The sequence below is a fragment of the Cornus florida genome, unplaced genomic scaffold, assembly GCF_030987335.1.
Source record: "Cornus florida cultivar Cherokee Brave unplaced genomic scaffold, ASM3098733v1 CherokeeBrave_3.0.0_Hap2_Chr10, whole genome shotgun sequence".
Classification (NCBI taxonomy): domain Eukaryota; kingdom Viridiplantae; phylum Streptophyta; class Magnoliopsida; order Cornales; family Cornaceae; genus Cornus; species Cornus florida.
In genome coordinates this window covers 15,713,975-15,735,675 of record NW_026775580.1, presented here as the reverse complement: position 1 = coordinate 15,735,675, position 21,701 = coordinate 15,713,975, and the positions used below count along the sequence as shown (strand labels likewise).

The 21,701-nt window shown below is 39.3% G+C and overlaps 1 protein-coding gene across 4 annotated transcripts in view; it reads left to right on the top strand.

The window, feature by feature from the left end:
- The window catches only part of LOC132278744 (AT-rich interactive domain-containing protein 6-like), a 58,394-nt gene that overhangs the window by 24,106 nt on the left and 12,587 nt on the right, over positions 1 to 21,701 (top strand). For all 4 annotated transcript variants that reach the window (XM_059780614.1, XM_059780613.1, XM_059780612.1 and 1 more), the window contains 3 exons: positions 2,593 to 2,659; positions 2,757 to 2,807; positions 16,576 to 16,668. In XM_059780614.1, the coding sequence (XP_059636597.1) occupies positions 2,593 to 2,659; positions 2,757 to 2,807; positions 16,576 to 16,668 (211 nt within the window). The remainder of the gene's footprint in view (positions 1 to 2,592; positions 2,660 to 2,756; positions 2,808 to 16,575; positions 16,669 to 21,701) is intronic.

Here is a 21,701-nt window from a genome sequence, read left to right as displayed (position 1 = left end):
ATTTATCACATAAAACCACTATTGCTATGGGTTGTATTGGATCTCTTTTTAGATTCTGTCACAGTTAAAGATAAAATCCTTTCAGAATGTTTAGTAGATGTTTCTACTTGGGTATTTGGGCTATTCCTATCAAAAGCATATTTAAAAGAAAGTTGTTTGTTTGTTTATTTTATTTTATTTTTGGGTTGATAACTGTAAGATCTTGCACCATTGGAGGGATGAAGCCTCTAAAGGACTCGAATCTTTTTTTTTTTTTTTTTTTTTTTCAACTTTATTATGTATTTTAAAAATTAGAAATTTGCCTGCTCAAAGTTCTCAAAACCTCTTTTATTCTTTTGGAGAATTATAAGTTTTCAAACTCTACTTTTGTACTCTGGCACTCCAATCTTTTTGTTTTGGTTTTTTGTTTTTTAAATAAAAAAGAAAATGACACAATTATCATTCAAAAGCACACTTACTTCACAATTATCTAAAAGAACACTTGCACTCTACTTTTTAGGGGTCATTCTGTCGTTTTTTCTTTTATCAAAATGATCAAGTAAATTGAAAAAGCATCAAGTAGAGTGCAAAATTGCATCACTTTACTGACTACACTTAAAAATTATTGTTGTCGGTGTTAATGAAGTTTTAGACGAAATTATTGGTTATATTACTTTGTAGAGACCGCGTTCACTGGACAACGATTGCTTCTAACTTCTATCTTTAGTCACTAAATGATAATTATCCAATTACTCTGTCAAGACAATTGCTTCTAGGTTGGAGGCCAAAGATTGGGATCCAATCAATCTGGAGAGTTATCCCACATTGTGTTTTGTGGTGTATTTGGAAGGAGAGAAATAGTAGAATGTTTGAAGATAAAGAGTCGTCTACGGCAATAGTGAAACATCACATTCTTTGCTCTCTATTCTCTTATGTGAAGAGGAGTTCTTGCTCTTCTTCTGATGATTTAATTATTTTTTTGGATTCCTTGGGGCCTTAGTCCCGGTTCTATTTCTGTAATAGGGACGCGTTCCGCTTTTGAGCACCTTTTTTATATTATTATTACTTATCAAAAAAAAAAAAAGTTAAATTCTAGAGTTGTAAAAATATTCAAATGTACATCACAACCCTACCAGTGATCTTCTATAGAATATAAATGAGATGATAGAGATCTAAGGCTTTCTCTAACTTTCAATGAATGAGCTTAGCTTTTCAAAATATTTCAAAAAAATGGGTTTATGGGCGAAATTGTAAATCCTTGGGGGATCTTTTGGATTTTGTGGATAGCTTGAAACTTTAGTGTCGCTTTGGGTGCCCTTTGTATTCTTTTGGGTTCGCTCCCCTTTTTGAGCACTTGTAATGATATCTTGTCAAAAAAGAAAATATAAAATAGGAAAAAAATAAAAAGAAAAAATATATTTCAAAATGTTTCTCAATGGTTGGATTCCCCCCAGATTGGTAGGGATGGTCTGTTTATAGCCTCAATGATAAATATGACCATTTCATACTCTTAGGACGTGTTTGGATAATTCATTTTGAAAATCTCGTCCAACTATAGGCGCCTGTCTATTTGCCATAGACGTCTGTCTCGAAGATCAAAGACGCCTGTCTCATTGTTTTTAGGAATTGTCTCTCTCGGTCAACTCTACAATCACAAAGACATAGACGTCTATTTATACATTTTCAGAAAAGGTATAAGGTATAGCTATTTGCTCATAGACGTCTATCTTGGGATTATAGACATCTTACCTTTTTCCTGAAAATACTAACTCATTGTTCTTGGCCAAAATACTAAGGCATAGACGGCTGTGTATATTCATAGACATATATCTTTATGGGATTTTGCAATTCAAGTTCCTGAGGCCATAAAGACATCTCCTTGATGTCTTAGTCACTTGTATTCTTTAGATATGAGCTTGTCTAAGCACATAGTGACTTTATCATAGTCAAATAACTATTTTGCCCTTAAGATATAATTCATCTAAGTCCAAGGGTCAAGTCATTCTAGGGTCCATGTATGATATGCATGAATGAATCATTTTGGCCCTAAACCATTTATAGTGTTCTAGACTTGAGCTTTCGATGCACATGCAACATTTACCACTTTACAATCAAGTCCTAGCACACGCTTACCTATACTACCCATGCCTTGAACCTTTATGCTCTATTGTTCATTATGATACAAGGTCCACATGAGCCGTTGAGTACTTGAGTCTATATGATAAATTTGTCAACAATACTCAAGTAGATTGTCAATTCCTTCACACAAATAGTTTTTTTATCATCAAAACTATCCAATCAACTTTGGGTTGAAACCTTGGGGCCAACAACTATCAATATTTGAGTGTAATCAATTGAGCTGAAGATGATTAAGGATTTCCATATTTTAGTGAAAGTGGGGGTATTTTGTCCATTGCTTGCTAGTCTGGATCTTGCTCTGAAGATGATTAAATGTTGTTGAACCTTGCTCTCAAAACTAGGCTGTTTTTGTTTTCCTTTTTATCTTCTCTTTACACTGTTCCAAATAGATAAAAACGTATTCCTCCCCCAACAACACAAACACTTTTATTTCCTTGCTTTTGTAACTATGCTAAAGGGGACTTCATTTTTTAGATTGGTGACAACAGTTGTCGACGTTGGCCCCCCTGCTGATTGGGTGAAGATCAATGTGCGTGAAAATGTGAGTTTGTTGTGGAACTATTCCAACTGAAATCTTACTCAACTCTTATTTTGTTTTTTTCATGTTGGAAATCTAATTTTGCTGTCCCTATGCACAGAAAGATTGTTTTGAGGTTTATGCTTTAGTTCCTGGACTTCTGCGCGAGGAGGTATGTACTTCTTGCGGCACTTATTTTTCGCTTTCCTTTTATTTACTTCTTCATGGTTCTCTATCTTTCCTTTGGCCCTTATTTTGATAAGACATGTATTGGGAGGGATTTTTTGCAGAGGATACTTGTGTAATTACAGGAAATGTCAAATTTTTTTTTTTGATACGTGAACAGGAAATGTCATATTGTTTATTAGCAAGCACAAAACAGATGCATCGGTGATGTTTTCAGCTGTTATGGATCCCATTGTAGTGAAATTATTGATGAAAATCATTATGATATGAGAAATTCGAGGACCGTAACCCTAGGCCCATATAGAGTAGCGCAAGGCCATAATTTACAGGAAGAGGGTTGCGTGGGTCCCTTTTTTTTTTTGGAAGAGGAGGGGGGGGGGGGGGGGGGGGGTTAACGAATTGTAACTAAATTTTGAATTTAAAATAAATTAACAACTATTCAAAAATTACTCTTAAATAGAAAGCATGCAAATCAATCCTTTCATCAAGATTAAAATCATATTAATTACTGAAAAATAAAATACGCAGCTATAACAATAGACACCAAATTTTTACATGGAATTGCCATGGGAAAAACCACGCGATCTAGTCCAGGAAAATCAAATCCAGTAACGAGAAAGAAGTTTACAACTATGTTAACAGTTTCTCAAATCCTAGAAAACCCCCTTTACCTCCTGACACCATTTGACGCCAAACTCTCCATTTGAGTCTCCAGGCCATCCGCCAGAGCTCTTCTCATCACATGATTCGCTTCTCGACAAGTACTTTGATCTCCTCGGCTATTCGTCCTGGTAGATTGTTTGTTGTGTGGAACTCCTTGTTGGTGTTTTAATCCCTGTAGGTGCAGCATGATTAGATGATCAACACATAACTCACCAATCTAGATGCAATGTTGAATATTGAAGAAACAAAATTCTAGAAAAGAATTGATGGAATGCTCTCTTTAGATGCTCAGGTATACTCGGAGAAAATGATATAGTGCATGCTTAGATTTTTGTTAATATAGGTAGTCTTTATGCAGAATTTAAAAGCCTATAGAGACGTGTTAATAGATATGTTGTTTAATAAGGAAACCGGATTTTGCCTAGTTCGATTAATCATTCGACAAAGACAAGGCCAATGACCTTCTGTTGATCCCTCGATCGATCGAAGTGCCCCGTCCTATTCAGACAAGGCCAGTGGCCTTTCGTTGATTTTGCTAACTATTGATGAATGCATGAACCTTAGTGGTGTGATGTAGAACAACTGAATCAGGAGTATATGAGCACACAAGATCATCGCAAGTCAGGGAGGTTGAAAATTAAGGAGAGATATACAAGTATAGAAGAAAATTAAAGAAGGAAAAGTACCCATTGATCCCTCAATCAATTGAAGTACCCCATCCTATTCAGACTAGGCCAGTGGCCTTTTGTTGATTTTTCCAACTATTGATGAATGCGTGAACCCTAGTGGTGTGATGTAGAGCTACTAGATCACAAGTATATGAGCACACAGGATCACCGCAAGTCAGGGAGGCTGAAAAGGTGAGGAGAGATATACAAGTATAGGAGAAAATTAAATAAGGAAAAGTCAACAATAGAAAAAAGAAAAGTTGAAAATAAACAAGAAGATTGTTGGTGGGGTTGACAATAGGTGACATCATGATTGGTGTAGTTGCCAACAAAAGATAGGTTGATTGAAGAATTATTCTCCATTGCAAGATTTAAGGAGGATTATGCTCCCCACCGAAATCTCAGCATACCTCTTTGGATTCCCTTTTAGTAGTATTTGACGGAGTGCTTTAATGAGCGTAATAAGTGTCCTTTATTTTAACAAGTGGTGTGGTTTTTGACTTGCCTGTATAAAGGCAAGAGATGTAAGTTTGTAGGCAAACATTCATCAATACAATTTCAAGTTTTCTCTATTATGAGTGTGTTCCTTGTGAATTCAAGGGTTTTAACTCTGTTCTTTATCGTTTCCGCTACGTTAGTTGGTATTAGAGCAAGGTTTCGAATCCAAGATTTGCCTTTGTTTCGATGGCCGGTTCACGAGATAGAAGCAACCCCTCCAGCGACAGTGATCGTGATGGAGTAACTCTTTTGAGGGCTGAGTTACAGGTTCTATACCACGTTAATCAAACCTTGCTTGATATGCATAAAACTATGTGTCAAATAATGGCTAGATTGACAACGGTATAACTTAACCGCGAGAACAACAGACTGCCCAACGACGGTGATTATGGACATCCTGCTGGTGATCGCAACCCAAACCCATCGATTAGGCTACCAGCGTATGAGGAAAACGTTGGTTTCGGTAACAACCGAGTCGTACAGGTCTTTAGAGATAATCGAGGTCGATGGGAATTTGATGATTCCAGGGATTTTCGTATGAAGATTGGCCTACCCACTTTTCAAGGTCATCTTTGTAGTAAAGAATTCTTGGACTGGATTATTGAAGTTGTGCGTTTCTTTGACTGTATGAGAATCTAGGAAGAGAAGCAAGTTAAACTAGTGGCTTGTAAGTTGAGGGGAGGCGCATCTGAATGGCGGGATCAAGTGCAGACTACCCGCGTACGCGAGGGCAAAGATTCGATACTCACATGGGTCAAGATGAAGAAGTTGATGATAACCCAATTTTTACCCCTTATTACGAGCAGGTTCTTTATCAGCAATGTCAGTCCTCCACGTAGGGAAGCAAAACAATTGCTGAAGAGTTCTATCGGTTGTCATCTTGTAACAACCTGTTGGAACCTGAATTTAGCATGGTGGCCAGTTTTAAAGGCGGGTTATTATGGGATATTTAGGAGAAAGTGGCGCTACAACCGCTATTGAAATTGTCTAAGATTGTTATGGCAGCAGAGAGAGCATAATCGTTATTAGAGAAGTCGAAGAATCGGTCTTGTGGTTCATATAATACCCCATGTCCTACACATGACACGGGTAAACAAACCGCGACAATCCCTGTTCCGATGACATGGCGAGGCATTGGAGATGGTCCATCAAAGGCCAAAACCGCAACACTGATAGGCCTTGTTGTGAGAGAAAATCCCTATGCACACCCAAGTATGGGCAAGTGTTTTCGGTGTGCAGAACCTGGCCACAATTGCCCCAAGCAACCGACGGTAAATTTGGTCGAGTATGGGGTAGACGAGGGTGAGGAAGGCGATTTTGACCCCACCTTTAAAGAAGAAGTGGTGATTGAAGGAGACAATGGCGAGGAGTTCTCCCATTCCTTGGTCGTGAGGAGGTTGATGTTCATTCCTAAGGAGGAGCACCGGCAACGTTATAGAGTATTTCGTACACGTTGCATTGTTAACCACAAGGTATGTGATGCTATCAGTGATAGTGGCAGTAGTGAGAACATTGTTTCCTCAACAATGATTTGAAAATTGGGGATTAAAATAGAGAAACATCCCCATCCATACAAAATTGGATGGAGCAAGAAAGGCTAGGAAATGCGAGTAACTGAAACCTGCACCGTTCCATTCTCAATTGGGAAAGTATATGCAGAGGAGGCGCGTTGTGATGTAGTTGATGTGGATGCATGCCATATGATTTTGGGTAGACAATGGCAATTTGATATCGATGCCACTCGCCGTGGTAGAGACAGCTTATACATTCTATAAAAGAATGGTCAGAAGATTGTTTTGGGTCCACTGAAAGAGGTCGAATATTCCAAGACTATCCCTGCTAAAGGAAATTCAGTTATGTTGATCAACTTCCTCTCTGGGCGAAGTAAAAACAGCCCCTGAAATCTTTGTAGTAATGTGCAAGGGGGGAGTGGTTGAACAACCTCCTTTTACGATACCAGCAACAGTGCATCCATTATCGGAGGAGTTTAGTGAGTTGGTGTCGGAAGACTTGCCTAATAGTCTCCGGCCCATGAGGAACATTCAGCATCACATTGACTTGGTGCCTGGGATGAGCCTACCAAATCTACCACATTACAAGTCCCAACGAGAGTTAGATCCTACAAGAGCAAGTGGGGGAGTTACTGCTTGATTTAGGAGAGCATAAGCCCATGTTCTGTTCCGGTCCTGCTAGTACCCAAGAAAGACGACAGTTGAAGAATGTACGTTGATAGTCACGTAATCAATAGAATCACTGTACAAATTTCCCATTCCATGGTTGGATGATATGCTGGATATGTTGGAGGTATTGAAAGTCTTCACCAAAGTGCACCTTTAAGAGCTGATACTATTAGATCAAAATGCTCCCTGGGGATGAGTGGAAAATGGCATTTAAGACAAAGGAAGGATTGTACGAGTGGTTAATCATGCCGTTCGGATTATCCAACGTGCCAAGTACTTTTATGCGGTTCATGAATCAGGTACTCAATCCGTTTATTGGTCAATTTGTAGTGGTCAAGCGGTACTAGGCCCCTACTTCTCAAAGGGAGGTCAGGGGTTCAAGCCTCAGTGGAGGCATGGGTGTGTGAGTACCAACTAAGAAAAAAAAAAAAGATATGCTGGTTTATAGTCAGACAGAAATAGAGAGGTATTAACAGCTTTGCAGGAGAATAAGTTGTTCATTAATATGAAGAAGTGTAGTTTTGTGACCCCAAGCCTATTATTCCTAGGCTTTGTGGTTTGTAGTGATGGAATTTGGGTAGATGATGAGAAGGGAGGGCCATTTAGGATGGCCTATGCCAAAGAATGTGGGAGAAGTACATAGTTTCCATAGCTTAGCCACGTTCTACCGAAGGTTCATCAAAAACTTCAGTAGCATTGTGGTTCCCATCACAGATTGCATGAAGAAAGGAAAATTCCAATGGGGGAGGAAGTTTGAGATGAGTTTTGGCTTGATCAAGGAAAAACTGTCAACAACCCCAATCTTAGTCCTTCCAGATTTTGAGAAGCTATTCCAGGTGGATTGTGATGCCTCAATTGTGGGAATCAGATTAGTTCTTTGACTACTACTATTACAAGGAATGCCAGTGGTGTTTTATAGTGAGAAACTGAGTGAAGCATGCAACAAGTGGACTACCTATGAGCTAGAATTCTATGCGGTGGTGCAAGCTTTGCATATGCGGAAGCATTATCTTATATAGTGAGAGTTCGTGCTGTTTATAGATCACCAGACACTGAAATTCATTAACAATCAAAACAGTGTTAATCGGATGAATGCACGATGGGTGGCTTATATCCAGCGATTCATCTTCTCGCTAAAACACAAGTCAGCAAAACGAAGTTGCAGATGCACCAAATCAAAGGACAACTTGCTTAGTGACTGTGAGGGTCAAAATCACAGGGTTCGAGTGCTTGAAGGAGTTATATAAGGCCAACGAATATTTTGGCCAAGCCTGGGCAGCGTGTGAACCAAGCCAATCCTTTAAAGGGTCGCACATGCAGGAAGGATTTCTCTTTAAAGGCAATCAATAGTGTATCCCACGGAGTTCTTTGCGAGAGAAAGTGGTTCATGAACTATATGGAGGAGGATTAGGAGGACATTTGGGGCATGATAAGACATGAGAGTTGGTGGAAGAACGATAGATATTATTGCCCGCATCTCAAGTGTGACGTGGAGAACCATGCGCGGCGGTGCTCGATCTGCCAAACTAATAAAGGCCAATCTCATAATACTGGCCTTTACACACTGCTGCTAATTCCAGAAACTCCATCGGAGGTTTTATCCATGGATTTTGTTTTAAGGTTGCCGAGGACGCAGTGAGGAGCAGACTCTGTTTTTGTGGTGGTTGATCGATTTTCCAAGATGCCCATTTTATTGCATGCAAGAAGACGAACGATGCAGGCAGATGGACAATTTGTTCTTTAAGGAGGTGGTTCGTTTACATGGGGTGCCACAATCCATTATCTCAGATCGTGACACCAAGTTCTTGTCTCACTTTTGGCGGGCTTTATGGAAGAGATTTGATCTCTGTCTTAATTTCAGTAGCACCAGTCACCCCTAGACTGATGGCCAAACGGAGGTGGTGAATAGGACCTTGGAAATATGATTCAATGTATTTCGGGAGAGAAACCAAAGTAGTGGAATCTTGGTCTTGCCCATGAAGAATTTGCTTGCAATTGCATGGTTAACTAGTCCACTGGCAAATCCCCAATTGCAGTTGTGTATTGCTGTCCTCCAAAGGTCGCTTTGGATTTGGTATCCTTGCCAAAGTCATTTGGGAAGAGTGTTTTTGCAGAGAAAATGGCTGAGCACGTTAAGACCATTCGGGAGAGTGTCAAGAAACATCTAGAGGATAATTACATCAAATACAAGGCTACAGACTGCAGCTGACAAGAGACAAAGGAAGAGAGTATTTGAATAAGGGGTTCTGGTTGTAGTGTATATAAGAAAAGAGAGGTTTTCAGTGGGAACATACACAAGCTGAAGGCCAAGAAATAAGGCCCGTATCAGATTCTAAAGAAAATCAATGACAATTTCTACGTGTTTGATTTACGTGTTGACATGGCCATTTCTTCTACCTTCAATGTGGTTGACATACATAAGTATTATACCCCAGATTTGGGTAACTCGGGGATGAGTTCTTTTCACATAAGGGAGACTGATGTAGAACAATTGGCTCACTAGTATATGAGCACACAGGATCACCGCAAGTTAGGGAGGCTGAAAGGGTAAGGAGAGATATACAAGTATAGAAGAAAAATAAATAAGGAAAAGTCAACAATAGAAAAAGTAAAAGTTGAAAATAAATAACAAGATTGGTGGTGGAGTTGGACAATAGACGACATTATGATTGGTGTAGTTGCCAACAATAGACAACTTGATTGAAGAATATTGTTCTTCATTGCAAGATTTAAGGAGGCTTCTGCCCCACCGAAATCTCAACAAATACCTCTTTGGATTTCCCTTTACTAGTATTTTACGGAGTGCTTTAATGAGTGTAATAAGTGTCCTTTATTTTAATAAGTGATTTGGTTTTTGACTTGTCTATATAAAGGCAAGAGATTTAAGTTTGTAGGCAGACAGTTATCAATACAATTTCAAGTTATATCTCTTGTGAGTGTGTTCCTTGTGAATTCAAGGGTTTTAACTCTGTTCTTTATCGTTCCGCTACGCTTTGGTGAGTGCGTATAAGATGATTGAATTTACCTTTCTGCCATTGACTATTGGTTTGCTTTCTGAATTTGCCCGTGGACAAGAGGTAACCAACTCACTCTAATACATTCAAAACTCTATCTAAAAATTAAATAAGAATACAAACTCAAACTTTTGTAATGAAATTTGTCAACCATTGATGATGGCCCTTAGTTTGTGCTTCACTGAGTTGAGGAGGTGTTTGACCAGTAAAGTTAAATATTGTTAGGTGGGTTGTGTAATCAGGTTTGTATTTAATCTGAAAGTTTGCAAAGGTGGTGCTCATTGCCTTAATGGCGGATGCTCAAATTATGCTTTCATAAGTTTTGTTTTTTACTTGTAGTCTTTATTCTCATTTTGACACATTCTACCTATGAAAGGAGAAAACTGTGCTGAACTGATTCTGATGCCTACGGGTTTATATTTAATTTGAAATTTCTTGTAGGAAGTTTGTACTCGATGCCTGAATTGCAAGTGCCTAGTAGCTCATTGATACCTGAATTGCACGTGCCTAATATCTCATTTATAATTTTATGTTATGATACAATGGAGTTGCTGCCTTCATTCTCATTTGATACATCTATTTCTAAAGGAAGAAAACTATGTTGCCAAAGCTGTTTTAACATAATTGTCAAGTGTTAGCATCAGATCTAGAACGAAGCAGTGGGGTTATGTGAAAGGTCTCTTGCCTCTTTGCAGCCACTTATGGGGCAGCATCATTAAATCAGGGTCAGAGGTCAACAAAAGGGCTCTGAAAAGAAGCTAGGGGTTCTATTATTGTCATTGATAAAAAACCAGAGAAAATTATGGAAAATGTAATAATTGATAAAGGAAAGAGAGAGAAAATTAATTATTGGTAAAGGAAAAGGAGAAAATTATTTACTGAAAAAAAGAAAAGGAGAAAATTATGTTAAATTAACTGTCTCGTTGACTATGGGTTAATAATTCCTTTAGTCAGATCTTTTTCTTTCTAGGCCCTAGTGAGTGATTAAGGTCCACTGCTTTGCTACTCACTAGGTTTTTCAGGTATATATATGTATATAAGTTGTAGCTTGAATTTATTTGTACAGCCAGTTTTTGTTTTCAGTTTGTTAGAATGTTATATATATATATATATATAAGTGTTGGGCCATTATGTAATTACAGAAAGTTGATAGGGGCCCTTGTGTAGTTAAGTAAGACTTGTACTCTTTATATAAGCCTTGTACACTTTATTAGGTTTGAGGATGATGAATATATACAAGTCTGAAACTTCTCTCTCTCATATATATAACTGTGAATATGGTATCAGAGCGTACGATCATGGGTGTGAGAATCTGTAGTTGGGTTCTTATTGTATAAGATTTGAATTGCAGTTGTGGTGTTGGTGATCTCTACCGTCGATTCCTTGTTTGTCGTCATCAGCAGCGGCTTGTTCATCGTCGTCATCAGCATCGGCTTGTTCATCGTCGTCAGATCTGCAGCGTCGTCAGATCTGGGAGTTGTTCGTCGTCATTTCTACCGTGTTCGTCGTCGTCGGCAGCTTCTCTTTGGTTGCTAGCGAGCTCGCCGACCTCTGCAATCTTGATTCGCAGAGGTGAGGTTCAACTCTGTTGGCTGGAAGTTGCAGCGATCGCTGCTTATTGATTCGGCCGTTACTTGTGATTGGGTCGCCGTCGTCGCCGCCGCGTTATTCCCTGGCGTCTGTGAAGGTGTGAAGAAGAAGACCTCTGTTTGGCTACACGGTTATAGCTACTTCAACCCTGGTTTGCTAAACTTGGATAGCCCAGGTCAGTCCAACCCGTTTGACCAGGTCCGACCCGGTCCAAGATCCGACCCGTTTTCCAGGTTCGGTCAGAATACAAAATCTTTTTTTTTTTTTTTTTTTTTGCTGGATTCAACATGGCATCTAGTTCAGATTTACTATCACCCACGAACAGTCTTAATTCTCCCATGACTTAAGTTAAACTTAATGGGAAGAAATACATATTGTGGGCTAAATCTGTTGCCATTTTCCTCAAAGGCAGAGGTCTTGGTTCTCATTTGACTAAAGAGAAACCCAAGGCAACTGATGCCTCCTTTGATGCATGGGAAAAGGAAGATGCTCAGATCTTCTTTATGATGAGAAACAGTATTTAACCCCAAATTAGTTCAACTCTACTTTATTTGGATACTGTCAAGGAGATATGGGACAGATTGCAGCAATTGTATTTTGGGACAGGTTATATCACTCGTGTTTATGAGCTCTGTAAGCAGTACTTCAATCTTGAACAAGGTACTCAAAGTACAGAAGAGTATTATTCCAAAGTTATGGGAGTCTGTGAAGAGCTGAATATGTATCAGCCCATTACAGGTGATGTTCGCAGTATGCAACAACAGCGTGCGGACTTTAATGTTGTCCGTTTTCTTACTGGTTTATCATCAGCATATGAGCCTTTTCGTGCACAGATTATGAGCAGTCCAACACTTCCATCTCTTGCTGAGGTGTTTTCTAGACTTCAGCAAGCTACACTTGCAAGTGATACATCAAATTTGAATACTGGACAGAGTGGTGAGCATTCAGCATTAGTGGTTTCAAAGGGTGAACATAATACTTACCGTGGAGGTCATGGGGGACGCTCCTCACGTGGTGGTCGTGATTCACGTGGAGGACGTGGCCGTGGCAGGGAATTCAGAAAGTGTACCCATTGTGGTCTTTCTAATCATACTGTGAACTTTTGTTGGGATCTTCATGGGAAACCATCTAGTTATGCCAATCAAGTTTCCTCTTCTCCGAATGATGTTGCTTCTGGATCGCATAACGTAGCTGAATCAGATACAGTTCCTGTTCCACAGGATGAGTATACTCAGTTTTTGTCTTATAAGCAAGCATCTAATTCATCTTCCACGACTACTTTTGTCCAGTCAGGTACTGCACACGCATGTCTATTGTCTTCCACTCGCAGTCCTTGGATCATAGACACTGGAGCATCTGATCATATGACCGGATGTTCTTCTCTTCTATCTGATTTTCATTCTGTACATCCTTCTCAAAGTTTTTCTCTTGCTAATGGTTCATCCACTCAAGTTTCAGGTTTGGGGACAACTCAACTTAGTGATTCATTGTCTCTCTCGTCTGTTTTACATGTTCCGCAGTTTCCCTTTAATTTAATGTCTATCAGTAAGCTTACTAAATCTCTCCAGTGCTCTGTTACATTTGATCCTACTTCTTGTGTGTTTCAGGATCTCAAGACGAAGAAGACGATTGGTACGGTCATGAAGCTGGTGGCTTATATTATTTTGATTTCGAACCTTCTCCTGTGGCTCTTCAGTCTTCTCTGTCTCCATTCCAGTGGCACTGTCGCCTTGGTCACCTGTCACTTCAAGTTTTGAAGCGTCAAGTTCCTAGTCTTAGTCATTTGAAATTCTTGTCATGTGAAGTTTGTCAACTTAGTAAGCACCATCGCGTGTCTTTCAAGTCTAGGGTTAATAATCGTGTCTTTAGTCCTTTTCATTTGGTTCATTCAAATGTATGGGGTCCAATAAAACATTCTTTAATCAATAAATTTCATTATTTTGTGACATTTGTGGATGATTATTCTCGCCTAACTTGGTTGTTTTTAATGAAAGATCGTTTTGAGTTATTTTTAATTTTTCAAAAATTTCGCAAAGAAATCAAAACTCAGTTGGATGTCCAATTCGTATTCTACGTTCTGATAATGCTAAGGAATATTCTTCAACTCCATTTGATACATATCTTAGTGATAAAGGAATTATTCATCAAAATTCATGTGTTTATACTCCACAACAAAATGGAGTTGTAGAACGTAAGAATCGACATCTCTTAGAAGTAACTCGTGCTCTTTTGTTTCATATGCGTATGCCTAAACGGTTTTGGGGTGATGCTGTTCTTACTGCCTGTCATCTTATTAACCGTATGCCGTCATCTGTATTAGATGGCAAATCTCCACATTCTATTTTATTTCCTGATTCTCCCTTGTTTTCTCTTCCTCCTAGGGTTTTTGGATGTGTATGTTATGTCCACAATCTTGGTCCTGGTTTTGATAAATTAGACCCACGTGCCACAAAGTGTGTATTTCTTGGCTACTCTCGCTCTCATAAAGGTTATCGCTGCTATAGTCCTGTTTCTCAACGGTACTTTATTAGCGCAGATGTAACGTTTTCTGAGTCCATCCCATATTTTTCAAATACTGATTCACTTCTTGATATCACTCTTGAGTCGCCTCCTTCTGTCGTTCCTTTTCCCTCACTCTCTCTTCAACCTTGATCTCTTGTTCCTTCATCTGCCCCGTTACAGGTGTACACTCGAAGACCAAAGCCATCTGTTGTCGTGCCTCCTCCATCGTCTTCAGAGTCTTTGGATCCGGCGCCTTCCACTGTGTCCGATTCCTTGCCTATTGCACTTCGTAAAGCTCCTCGCTCAGTGTTACTAACCATCCCATTGCTCATTATGTCTCTTATAATTCCTTATTGCCATCATTCTCCTGTTTTTCCTCTAAGTTGTCTACTACATTCGTTCCTAAGATTGTGCAGGATGCGTTGTCTGATTTGGGCTGGAGGAAAGCAATGCAAGATGAAATGGATGCTTTGCATAAGAATGGCACGTGGGATCTTGTTCCATTACCTCCGAATGTCAAACCTGTTGGTTGTCGCTGGGTATAAACTGTGAAGTATCTTTCAGATGGGTCTGTTGAGCGTTTAAAAGCACGTCTTGTTGCCAAAGGTTATACTCAAACTTATGGTATTGACTGTGACGAGACATTTTCTCCCGTTGCTAAGATTTCTTCTATTCGTGTTTTGATTTCTCTTGTTGCTAGACATTGGCCTCTGTTTCAGTTAGATGTTAAAAATGCCTTTTTGCATGGTGACTTAGCAGAAGAGGTTTATATGGAGCAACCACCTGGGTTTGTTGCTCAGGGGGAGTATCTTCACACTGTTTGTCGCCTTAAAAAGGCTTTGTATGGATTGAAACAATCTCCACGGGCTTGGTTTGGAAAATTCTCTGAGGTGGCGTGAAAATTTGGTCTTAAGAGATGTCAGACCGACCATTCGGTGTTTCACCAGTGCGCTAAAGCTGGCTTCATATTTCTTGTGGTGTATGTAGATGATATTATGATCACAGGTGATGATTCTGAAGGCATTGCTAAGTTGAAGTTGTTTCTGCAATATCAATTCCACACTAAAGACTTGGGTAAACTTAGGTATTTCTTGGGCATTGAAATTGCTAGATCCAAGAAGGGTATAAGTTTATCCTAACGCAAATATGTGTTGGATTTATTAGAAGAAATAGGTATGTTGGGTGGTCGTCCGGTTGATACTCCTATGGATTCAAATACAAAACTTGTATCTGATGAGGGTGATCTATTTAATGACCCGGGCAGGTTTCGTCGCCTTGTTGGGAAATTAATTTATCTCACTATCACTCGACCTGATATTTCATATGCAGTCAGTGTTGTAAGTCAGTTTATGGGAGTTCCTAGAATGCCACATTGGATTGCTGTTCTTCGGATTATACGATATCTCAAGAAAGCTCCAGGTTTAGGGTTACTTTATAAATCAAATGGTCATCTCAGGGTGGAAGGTTTTACAGATACTGACTGGGCTGGTTCTCCTTCAGATATGAGATCTACTACAGGCTATTGCACATTTGTAGGAGGAAATCTTGTTACATGGTGAAGTAAAAAGCAGACGGTGGTAGCTCGATCTAGTGCTGAAGCTGAATATAGGGCAATGGCCGATACCACTAGTGAGTTGACATGGATACAACATTTTCTAAAAGAACTTGGGTTGATAGTTGGGCCTCCTACTCCATTGTTCTGTGATAATCAAGCAGCAGTTCACATTGCATCAAATCCTGTGTTTCATGAGAGGACCAAACATATTGAAGTTGATTGTCACTTCATTCGAGAAAAAATATTAAGTGGGAGCATCTCTACTCCATTTGTGAAGTCTAAAGATCAATTAGCTGATATGTTTACCAAAGCATTGGGTCATAACCGGTTAAGAACTATCTGTTCCAAGCTGAGATTATTTGATATATATTCTCTAGCTTGAGGGGGAGTGTTAGAATGTTTTATATATATAAGTGTTGGGCCATTATGTAATTACAGAAAGTTGATAGGGGCCCTTGTGTAGTTAAGTAAGACTTGTACTCTTTATATTAGCCTTGTACACTTTATTAGGTTTGAGGATGATGAATATATACAAGTCTGAAACTTCTCTCTCTCATATATATAAATGTGAACACAGTTAAAGCATATAGAAATTCAGAAACCATTTTGGGTGTCTTCAATGATATTTTTAGCCTTTGTATTTCAGTTAGTGGAGATTCGAATTTCGACTTGTATTTTCATGTTGTGTACACATGGATACACAAATGTATATTGTATAATTCTTACCGTTTATTTTCAATTTATGGAATTGAAAATTCAAAAAATCATGGGAACAGATTCAAATTTCTTTTAGTGAAGTGCTATTAGTATACATGTATAGAACATGTTAATAGCACCATCTGCTATATGATATGATATAATTGCGTAGATTTTGTGTAAAATTTATTGTATTTTTTCCTCACAAGTTGAATCATCATCATCCTTGCCTTTTTCCCAAATAAATGGGGTCGGCCATTTTTCCTTATAAATTATGAACCATCATCATACTTACCTTTTTCCCATAGAAATGGGGTTGGCCATTTTTTCCTTACAAGTTATGAATATAACTCATGGTATTTATGGTGTTGTTTCTTGGTGGTCTCAGGTGCGAGTTCAATCAGATCCAGCTGGACGTTTGGTTATAACTGGTCAGCCTGAGCAGCTTGACAATCCATGGGGTATCACAGCCTTTAAGAAGGTGTGTCATTGAATTAAATGTTGATTGAGAAAATCTGAAACTCGTTTGATACTATAAGAACTGTGCATGGGCCAATGAGCATTGGCCTAACAAGAAATAGACACCACCTTGTTTCTTTTAGGTGTTCAATGAACTTCATTATATTATCATTATATATATACTTTGTGGTCCTGGTAAGATGATCACATCATTCCTTAAGGTCCTGGATGCTTGAGAACGGCTATTGGGCATACGTTTCATGATACTGCTTGGGCTAAGAGGTCTGCGGTTATCATTAGAACTTAAATAACCACTTCAGCATTTTATCTATTTTTCCGGTTCTTTTGAAAATCAAATTTTTGCTGATTGCTCCTGACATTGCAAATAACTTCAAGATATCCCAAATGTGCAACTAAGAGTACAGCCTCTGATTGCCATTAGTAGTGATGAGAAATTACAAACAAACCCCTAACTTGACAAATGTTGCTTTATTAAGTAATCTATCCATTCAATAAGATCATGCCAGGTGCCTATAAAATAAAGAAAGTAAAAAACTTGCCAAAAACCTATCTGTTTTTATTAGCCCTGTCCTCATCTAGAATTAGTCTCTCTTCTGAGCTTAGTCACTGGAGCTTCAACCATCTCTGGGAGCATCACAAAATTCTGTTACATCATGTCCCCATTGAGCTAATTGAAATTATGGGCAATGCCTATATGAAGCACACGAGTTCACATAATTTGTGTGGATTTGCTGGCAGTTGCGGGTGTAGAGCTGTCTCTGACGATTACTAAACAATTCGATCAAAGTTGTTTCAGAAAGGATTACTTCAAAATATCCTCTCTGTGCTCCTCCAGTACTCCTCTGCTCTTCCTTTTCTTTAACTTCTCTATCTTCATGCTCTCCCTCCCTCCCTCCCTCCCTCCCTCCCTCCCTCCTGTTATTCTGCTCTTTTGCATCCTGTTTCTGCTATTTAACTGTGCGAAACCCATTCCAAACCCACATATACCAGTCACTTTTACGCATTGGTTTGGAGTAGGGAGAGAAGCATTTATGCCGCCATCCTTGGTCTTTCCGTGGTTGTTTCTCTTCCATTAACTGCATCTTCTTATTCTCCTTTAGTCCAATCAACATTATGAGCCCTAGTTAGCATTTCTTGGTGTATTCTCTGCGTTTGTTTTCTCTTCTGGGTTTATCTTTATTAGAGAGTATGCAGAGTAAAAAGAAAGAAAGAGGAATAAGTTATCTGTTTTGGTGAACCCTAATTTGCGGATTCAGAGTGAAGAAGATCGTGAGGTTTCATTACATTTGAATTTTCAAGTTCTTAATTGCTCTTCTACTCTGAAATTACAGAGCAATTACAACCATTTAACAGATGCAGAGGTATCATATTAATACTTGTCCAGACCCTATTCCTTTATACACACACACACATACTGTAAAAGTGTATGTGCGTTGCCCATGATTAAAAATCTAATTGTAACAAAATTATAAACTAACTTGTTAGGAAAAAGGTTTCATGTGTTGGCATATTCCGTAAGCAAAAGTTATTTCTTAGTCTATATGTGGTGTCATTTTAGTGGAAGTTTCGCATTGAAATTGAAACTATGATTGTATATTGAAGACGAAGCTGGACGATCACATCGACATCCTACTTCAAGCTTCATCAATCACACTACATAAAGAAGGTAAGTAACCTAAGAGACTATAGGTTCTGGGCTGATTAATTAATAATTTAGTTTTTTATTTTATTTTTTGGTAAGTAAGATTTTATAAAGGCGCTCAAGAGCAAGTTTGCAAGCCCATCAAGTTGGGTGGTTTGGGTATTCGGAGGTTGGTTCCTTTTAATCAAGCTCTCTTGGGTAAATGGTTATGGAGATTCGGCAGGGAAAGGCATCACCCTTGGAGAAGGCTCGTTTCACGTCGTTTTGTCGAGGAGAGTGGCGGGTGGTCTACTCGTCCAGTCTCTATTGCGGGAGGAGTTGGTGTGTGGAAATCCATTCGGAAGGGTTGGGATGTTTTTTCTTCCCATATTAGATTTAAGGTGTATAACGGTAGATATGTTCGTTTTTGGTAGGATTTATGGTGCAGTGATCAGTCGTTATCTTGCACCTTTTCAAGTTTGTACAACATCGCCACCGATAGACATGCCTGCGGAGTTGACTGTTATTAGCTTGATAGTAGTGGTATTATGTGGGATGTGAGCTTTCGGCGTTCCTTTCAGTATTGGGAGATGGACGAGGTATGTGTTTTTCTGGATATATTGAATAAACAGGAGGCAGTTGGCAGAGGTAGTGATGATATTAGGTGGATCCCCTCGTCCCATGGTTGATTTGAAGTACGATCCCTGTTTCGATGCCTGACCAACTTCATTGGCATTGATTTTCCATGGAAGACCATCTGGTGTTCTACTGCTCCTCCTAGAGTGACATTTTTTGTTTGGACAACTGTATGGGGCAAGATTTTAACGATTGACAATTTGAGGAAGAGAGGTAATTGTATTGTTAATTGGGGCTGCCTTTGCAAACGAGATGTTGAGTCAGTGGATCATATCCTCTTGCATTGTCCAGTGGCGTACGATTGTTGGAACCTTATATTTGGTTTATTCGGTGTGTTTTGGGTAATGCCTGGATCTTCCAAGGGATTGATTAACACATGGAGGGGATGCCGCATGAGAAGTAGTGTTCGCAACTATTGGAGGACAGTTCTACATTGCGTTTGGTGGTGCATTTGGAAGGAGAGAAATAGTAGAATGTTCGAAGGGAAGGAGTCGTCCATGGTGACGCTGAAACTTCATATTATTCGTTCTATTTTTAGTTACGTGAAGAGGACTTCTTGCTCCTCTTCTGATGACTTAGTTAATTTTTTGGATTCTTTGGGTCCTTAGAACTTGGTTCCACTCTTGTTATGGGACGCGTTCCCCTTTTGAACGCTTCTTAATCGATTATTATTTATCAAAAAAATAAAAAATAAAAGGCGCTTAAGGGAGGAGCGCTTCTAAAAGAAAACACAACACACCAAAGGCGACAACTATAATTTCAAGCTATCCACAAATCCAAAAGATGCCCCATAGATTTACATTTACGCCCATTAACCCAAAAAAATGAAGTAAACAATATATTGCATTTGAGAGGCCAAATAGGAGTCTCCTCTCCATCAAAGGATCTCTTACTTTTCTTGCGCCACAAACATCATCATAAGCAAAGGGGAGTGGCCTTCCAAGCATATCTGGCTTGGCTCCACCAAACACCTTCTCAAAGCCTCGATCATATCCACTGTGGATCCGGGGACGCCCAAAACATGCCAAACGCAACCAAGAACATAGACCAAACATCCTTTGCCATTGGGCATTGAAGAAGGAGGTGATTCACTCTTTCCTCCATCTTTTTGCACATATAACACCAGTTAACCACAATCTGCCATCTCCTTCTTAGATTGTCGAGGGTGAGAATGCTTCCGAGAGTAGTAGTCCAAGCAAAAAAAGATCCCTTCACGGGGCCTTTCAACTTCCAAATCGTCTTCCAAGGGAATGTAGGACTTGGGATCTCCGTCAAACTCTTGATAAAAAGACCTAACCTCAAATACCCATCTCGGGGTGCCCATCCACACCATCTCATCCATCCCCACACCCTCCACCACCTGGCTCAGTGACCTTCGTAAACTCCCTACCTTCGAAGCATATCTGGCTTGGCTCCACCAAACACCCTCTCCAAGCCTCGATCATATCCACTGTGGATTTGGGGACGCCCAAAACATGCCAAACGCAACCAAGAACATAGACCAAACATCCTTTGCCATTGGGCATTGAAGAAGAAGGTGATTCACTCTTTCCTCCCATCTTTTTGCACATACAACACCAGTTGACCACAATCTGCCGTCTCCTTCTTAGATTGTCGAGGGTGAGAATGCTTCCAAGGGTAGCAGTCCAAGCAAAAAAAGATCCCTTCACGGGGCCTTTCAACCTCCAAATCGTCTTCCAAGGGAATGTAGGACTTGGGATCTCCGTCAAACTCTTGATAAAAAGACCTAACCCTAAATACCCCTCTTGGGATGCCCATCCACACCATCTCATCCATCCCTACACCTTCCACCACTTGGCTATAGAGCAAAGCTAAGAACTCTGTGACCTTCGGAAGCTCCCAATCATGAAACTCTCTACGAAAATGCACGTCCCAAGTCATCCTCCCAAAACCTGATGTGCCTCCCACTCCAAACTCCGAACTGGATGTAATAATTTAGTTGATTTAGAATATCCTAATTGTTCATGAAAAAATTGGTTAGTATTGACTTAGGATTAATTAGGAAACTTCAATTAATGGAGTTAATCTAGAACTAATTATTAATTAGTTTATTTAATTGGGAAGTTGATTTAGAAGATCCTAATTATCCATGAAAAATTGGTTAGGATTGACTTAGGATTAATTAGGAAACTTGATTTTTATTTTTATTTTGATAAGTAGGATTGTATTGAAAAAGAGTTCAAAAGGGGAATGCATCCCGCATAGGCAACACAAGGCCAAATAGGGCCTCTAAACTCTCAAAGGAGTCCAAAAACGTCAACTATCTCCTCCATGGATTTACAATTTGTCCTTAGAACCCAACAAAAAAGATTGCTAATAATGGAGAACTTCAACGCACCAATAGGATTTTCCTTTCCATCAAAGGATCTCGTATTTCTCTCGAGCCATAAACAAAAAGGGCATAATCTTCCAGAATTACTCAACACCCTCTCTAAGCCTCCACCAAGTCTCTTGAGGACCTGGGCATAACCCACTAGAATCCAAACAAACCCAATAGCATTACCCAACAGTCCCAAGCGAGGGACAATGCAAAAGAATTTGAATCAATGTAGTTAATCTAAAAGGAATTATTAATTAGATTATTTAATTAGGAATGAATTTTGAAACTTTAGTAGTGTGGGTTAGGTGCTGTTTGATAACTCAATTCAGCATTTAATTTTGAACGAGTTAAGCACTTAATACTGAAGGGGTTAAGTGCTTATTTAATTAAGTGCGTTTGATAATACAATTTGAATATCACTGAAAACAGTAAACGT